Below are 6,957 nucleotides of genomic sequence, written 5' to 3'. Positions count from 1 at the left end.
ATTTATTTTAATACTGTTATAACGCATCCTCATTCATAGATTTTGTGTGTATATGTTCTAAAACAAATCACCTCTATTACTTGCAAGAAGGCATATTCTCTGACTTTCATCAGTCTCACAATTTAGGCTCTCTAGCTGAGAACTAAACCTGTTATTGCTGGTTAACTAATCAGTTACACTAACATTCAAGATGATTTAACTGATGATGTTGATTTAAAAAAAATCCAAAACAAATTTCCCAAGGTTATTTTCAACAGTAAAATTCATCTGCAATTTTTGGAGATAAATTAACACTGATACTCAAAAGTAGCTGCCAAGAAAAGTTACAGCTGCAGGTAAAAACACACATAGAATAACCTGTCCTGAAGAGCAACAACTTCCATAAGACTATTTCATGAAACATAACAGTATAGTCTTTGTACATAGATTCCAACCCAAGATTTAGTAGCTGTGATTTTCATACCACTTAATCCCATTCAAAACTCTAATGAACTACCTTCTCAAAAGTATCCCACAACTCGTTCACACAAGGGTCATCTATGTGATGATGAAAGAATACATAGCATAACCCTAATCAATGTTTAAAAAAATCCAAACAAACCGCTAAAGAGCATTTTAGTGAAATATTCAGTAAAAGGAATAAGAGAAAACAGAAACATTAAAATTAAAGCCATAATCTACTTTATATTACTTTTGTCAAATAACTAGCTTAGAAAATAACTTAGACTAGAAAATGCATAGAAACTCCTAAATATATATATTTAATACCTTAAACTTTCCTACAGTGATGTTCATGCTTTGCTAGAGGAATAAAGATTAAACTACAGTACCAAGAAAAAGTTGTCACACTCCGATTTTCCCACCCTTTATGGCTTAGTATTATCAATCAATACTCTGTGAACACAAAGATAAGAAAAGATATTTTGTGTCCTATCTAGAAGATAATCAGCTTTGGTTGGCTGGTTGGTTTAGGGTTTGGGGGTTTTTTTGGTGGGTTTTTGGTTTGGTTTGGTTTTTTGTTTGTTCCTTTGCCTAGCTTTCAGACAGCAAATAGGGGAAAAAAAAAAAAAAAAAAAAAAAGAGAAAAAACTTTCATTCTGTTACTATAATTGTGAATTCCAGATCAAAAAGCTTATTCAGGATGCTCTAGATCACTTTCTTACCCATCTAGAAGATTCTGTGTTGTCGTGGTAACTTCACTAAAAAGAAGAATCTTTCCAAGCTTCTTTGTTTGAAGATTCTGTTGATATGTCTTCAGGTTGAAATGTTCAGATGAGAAGCTTCCTGTCTCAGTGATGACTGGCATGAGAGATGGTGTTATCTCCATTTTTGATTCACAGGATGAAACAAATTTAAGAGACACCTTGCTGGATGCTCTTAATCCTTCAGCGTCTACATTTCCCTCGAGCCATTTCAGAAAAGCAAGACGGATTTCCTGTGGGCAAGGGAAAAAAAAATAAGGCATAGAAATAAAGACCAGCACATGTGAAGACATACAAACATTCTTCCAGGAACATTTTTATTCAAGCCATAACCTTCTGCTTCAAAATAGGAAAATTAATTCCACTTCCTCTTCGAAGATCAACTTTTTCTGCTTGTTTTAGTCCAGCCTGGCCCGACTACTTCATACTATCTTCCTAGACTTGAGACTGTGCTCCTTTGCAGATTACTTAGGCATAACCTTTCCCTATAACAGGTTTTGTAGTGGTTCTCCTAGATACTGGAGCATGGAGGTCACACGTTTGCATTATGCAGGTTTTTCAAAATACTAAGTTTCTTTGCTGGGAATCCTTTAGTCCCTCGCTAAGACTCAATTTGAAGGATAAAGCAGCAGCTAAGAAAAACTTTTACTTATTTCTCAGCAGAATACCTGCTAAAAGGGCTCATACCTTCAGCTAATGGAGTGTCCCTACTATTATCTTTAAATATAGAGAAAAAGTAGCTGTTAATTAGCTAGCTAAAAGAAGCACGTAACTCAAGAATGCACACAACTACGAAAATTCTACCACTTATAAAATGCAGTTGTATGTATGCTCTGTTATCCTGTCAATGACATAGCTAACACACATTTCTGTGCAAAAGATTTTAAATGTGAAATATAAATGAACATATAATTTTATACAACTAGATACCAAAACTTTGATTTTTCTCTCCTTTATTTTAGGTTTTTTTGAAATACACTTTTGTGAATGTGAAATGAAGAGACAAATTACTGGAATTGTTACCTGTCTGGTGACACCCTGAAACAACGCTACACATTCATAGGACTCTTTCTGGAGATACCTAACTCTGTTTTGAGAATTCTGATGTGAAATGTTTGCCATGTCTTTAGAAACCATAAGTTAACAGCTCACAAACACAGATGCTGGCACTTCTTTTTGCTAAGTGTGTAGCTTGAATTTCTAAGAGCTGTCCTAGAGTCAAAGTGGTCTTTTATATGATACATGAAACCACAAAAATTATGGTTTCTATTCTACTGAAAAAAAAAGTACAAGTGATTCTTGCCCTCAAATTCTAAAAGGAAGACATTTGACTTTTAAATAAAAAACTTCTAACCAAACACATGCTCCTCCTTCCCATTATTGCTGTATCAGGGAACCAGAATACGAGTGTTTCCTGAGTGCTGAAGACAGGACTAAGCTCTCTTGCCCTTGCCTTGAACACGATGTCTCTGAGCTCCAGCCCAACTCTTTAAAACCCACAAATCACAATTAAGAGCAAGCTTCCTATAAATCGTTATCTATCCAAGGAATTACTCCTATTTTCCAAATCCCATTGTTATACCTTAAGAAGGAGTGAGAAAAGTGGTCCTGTTGCTAACACCTTTCTATAGATTTTCCATCCTCAGAAACTACACATTCTCAAGTTTCACACAGACACTGCTTCTTGTGTAATGTTCTTTGTATGCTGAATGTCAGCAGACTTACCGGTTTGTATCCCTATAGTATGAATAGTAGAGCATAACAAAAAGAAAGGAATAGTCTCTTTCCAAATGCAATCAGGCACTAGCTTTTAAGCCCCAAGATGATCTAAGAGTGACTGTAGGTAAATTTTAGTTACAGAGAAATTATTTCTCATTTTTTGGGTTTTTTTTAAAGCTCCATCTGAACTCTTTCCATCTAACTTCTTGTATAAAATATACTTCAAATATTTTCTTCCTTTTTCTTGGTTTTTTTGCATGAGCATTGTAAATAATGATGTGGCATTAAAGGTTTTATGAGCATTTTGTTGACTTGGCCTGCATGAAGCACTTGTATCTTCACTTAGTGTAATATCACAGCTTTGACAGACTGCTGCTAAATTTGTTACACACTATCCTTCTTGTTCTACACACACAACAGTAATTTATTAGCTGTAATTGATATTTTTAAAACTTACAGCTTTCATTCTTGACAGGGAGTATATGGAAAAACTGTGCTTAATTAAAAAGTGCATTTTCTTATTGCTTCCCAAACATAGAAATTCACTTAGCATAACTGAGCATGCAAGTTGTAGACACAAAAACATAATTTTAACTGACATAAGGACAGGTTTACAGACTTAAAGAGACAGACATAAAGTTAAAAAATAAAGGTGCTTAAAGTATTAATACATTCTAAACAAACAATGAAAATACTTGATACTATGTGTCAGAAAGTCTGCTGTACTTTTGCCACAGTATACCTTCTGAAAAGCCTGAAATAGCATATATTTATGTGATGTTACATTATTACAAATATGCCACACAATTCCTACCATTTATCCTCTTTGAGTAAACTCTTTTAGGTGGGTTTTTACCCCCATAGTTTTTAGGTTTACCTCTTCATTTAATTTTCTTGTTCCTAACACATACTGAACCACTTAAGAATTGTTACATGTGTATTGTTACATGAAGCTAATTTTTTCCATAATATACACATTTATTGAGCTGATCAAAATATAAACGAGTAATACATAATCAAGAACAGCATTCGATTTTTAAAAATTCCTAAAAAATATGGTTTTATATTTTTAACAAAGCTAAGTTACAAGGGCTGTCCAAGCACATACTAGAAAAAATAACTGTCACCCTTAAGAACCTCCTTCACACAAAGTTACAGAAACACGGATGCTGAACCAATGCATTTTGATCCCCACAATTATACTGGCACACAGAGAAGTACATTTTGGTATAATAAAACAAACTATGTAAGAAATCAGGGTTAACCTCTGCTTCAACTCCATTTAAAAGGAATATGATCACATCAGAACCTGAACCGTGTGATTTGTTGCAAAGTTCAGGATTCAGTTTTGAACACAAAACCTATCCCCAGCTGCGTCTGCCGTTCTGCAGCAACCTCTGGTGGCCGTTCAAATGAAAAGGGTTGGTTCAGGAACCGTCTGGCCCTCCACATTTCTGGGACCACATCAGGAGTGGCAAGCAAGGCACCTAATACAAGATAAGGGAAATAACCAAACTCCTGGCCACTGCTTACCCTGATCATTATCAAAATCTGAAAATATGCAGGTAGAAGCTTTAAATAAGTATGCAACCAAAGAAGCTACAGCAGTTACATATTCACACATCGATAACGATATCAGCAGCTGCTTACACATATAATCATACCAAAATCTGTATTACACATATTATCAGTAACATACTTTCTAAATATTCTCCACTGATCAGCACAAAGGTTTATTAGGGGTTACTGTATCAGAGGTTGGAGGTCTGACATTGCAAATTGCTGAACTAAAGCTTAAACGGTAATTGTAACATAAAGAAGGAAGAGTAAAAGCTGTAATTTTTTTTATGACTTAACATCTGCTTTCTATGATTTTAAGAGTTTTGTCAGGTGTGTGAAGGAACTGCTATATAACGGAAGTTTTCTTTCGCTGTTTAAAATTCTTTTTATTTTCATAATCATTAGTTTCACTTTTTCCTAATGCTTACTTAGCGGTTGAGATTGAACAAAAAGAAGAATAGAGGGAGACATAAGAGACAAAAAACAGCTGCATATGGACCCTTCTCTGTTGTAGTATAAAATAACAGAAAATTACAGCTCCTGATGGAGAAGATTTTATTTGCACCTGGGCTCTATCAACCTGTGAGACTTACACACAAAGCACATAAACTTTCAGTTATAATGGTTCAAAATAAGCCCAAATCCACGACTTCATTCTTACATTCTATTTATATAGAAAGAATTTGAATGCATTTTTTTAATTTTCATATGTAGGCTCATACACAGAGATATATGCATCTATCTCATTGGGCATATCTGGGAGCTACTATTTTCTACCAAACTCTGTGACGATAGGTCTTCAGCTCTATCAATATTCAATTCTATTCTATCAATAGAATTCTTTATAATGGAAGGACTGGTCACAGCCTAAATTAATTTGGTTCCTATTAAAAACAGGGAAACAAAACTAAATGAAAGCTAAAAATATAATGCCATAAGCCAAACAAATATTATACATCAGTCACCTCTCCTTTCTTGGGAGGAAAAATGAGAATTTTAACTACTGATGTTCTACCTCATGACTCAATACTGTGACTATAACATAATACCCTGTTTTAGTTGTTGCTCGTTAAGTGAGGCCAAGTATTTACTTTCTGGATACATAGCTAGACCGTGATTTAACAATTTTTCTCCTTCCTTTGCCTAAAATTTAATGATTTCCAACTAAATACCTCAACTACACACCTCTGGTTTTGCTTCACTGTACTTTAAAAAAGTATGCAGTTGATGCACATTCATATATTATCAGTTGAGGTACTGATCAAATCACATACATATGTATGCTTATAAATTGCAAAAAAGTGAAGATTACACAGGTGTACTGTAGCAGCCTTATACAGAAGCACATGAACAGCCCATCTGGAGCATAACCAAAGACATTTATAGACATCACACCTTCAATATGGCTAACCTGCCTTTTTTCTTTTTCTTTTTTTTTTTTCCTGAATTGGCTGTTTTCAAATGAGTGTTACTCATTTTAAGTGTGATCTCAAATGTATATATTTCCTATGAATTCTAGAATAGCGCTGATAGAGTGTATTACATTTTAATAAAGAGTGTATAACATTTGGAATCTGATTTCAACTATGGAATATAAAAACACATTCATGTATATACATATATACAAAAAATACATCCTCCTTGTATTACACAGCTTTGCTCAACAGCCCTACAAGTTTCAAGGTGTGAAATTAGCCACTGGAGAGCTTCCATAGCATCTCTTGAATCCAACAGAAACAAACTGAAGTCCAGCATGGTAGTAAGCAGTAGGCTGGTGCCAGTAAAAAACACATCCACAGTGGCAACTCCAGCCCCAAATGCCAGTGACTTAGGAGGCCAGCAACAGGAAAAGTCAGCTATTAGCACAAGAAGGCAAGGTTTTGGCAGACATTTCTGACTAATGAGGCACACAAAATGCTTTTCTGATGCTGCCTGTGTTTTTACTTCCTGTAATAATGCAACACTTGGAGATCTGAAGCAGGTGACATTTTCATAAGACAACCATAGCCCCATTTTAAAATCACGTTCATACTTAAGTCAATATAGAAACATGCTGAAAATTAAATAAATATTAAAGTACACCAAAACACCTTAGTGTAAATATACAGATGATGCAGAAAAGATGTGAGGTTAGATACTACCCTTATTGCTTTCAAATCCTCACATGCATATATTAATTTTTGCTGAAACTTTGTAAACCATTTTATAAATACTTAGTACCACAGTCATTCATTTAAAAAGTATCATTTTCTTCTACAAGGGGTAAGGGGGAGGGACGATGACACCCAGTACAATGCCCTTCTCTTTAGGAAAAGGCTGAAGAAACCCAAAACCTGGATAGATTAGATAAGGAAAGAAGATAATCTTAAAGGCTTGCTGTAACCTTTTCCATAGAAACACTCACAAAGATGTGATAAAGGTTGCTCTTCCCTCCAAAGAAAAACAATACTGGCAACTAAGTTGTAGTAGCCATCTT

At 34.7% G+C, this 6,957-nt stretch overlaps 1 protein-coding gene across 1 annotated transcript in view; it reads right to left on the bottom strand.

Annotated features, from left to right (window-relative positions):
* Positions 1-1,159: 1,159 nt before the first annotated feature.
* LOC104401697 (biotin--protein ligase-like) overlaps positions 1,160-6,957 on the bottom strand; it is a 42,531-nt gene continuing 36,733 nt past the window's right edge. Inside the window, exon 6 of the mRNA XM_010009364.1 lies at positions 1,160-1,435. Coding sequence (XP_010007666.1) covers positions 1,160-1,435 — 276 coding nt within the window. The remainder of the gene's footprint in view (positions 1,436-6,957) is intronic.

Source organism: Nestor notabilis, unplaced genomic scaffold (assembly GCF_000696875.1).
Source record: "Nestor notabilis isolate BGI_N333 unplaced genomic scaffold, ASM69687v1 scaffold3202, whole genome shotgun sequence".
Classification (NCBI taxonomy): domain Eukaryota; kingdom Metazoa; phylum Chordata; class Aves; order Psittaciformes; family Psittacidae; genus Nestor; species Nestor notabilis.
The sequence above is the reverse complement of the archived record's forward strand: the minus strand, read 5'-3'. Positions and strand labels throughout refer to the sequence as shown.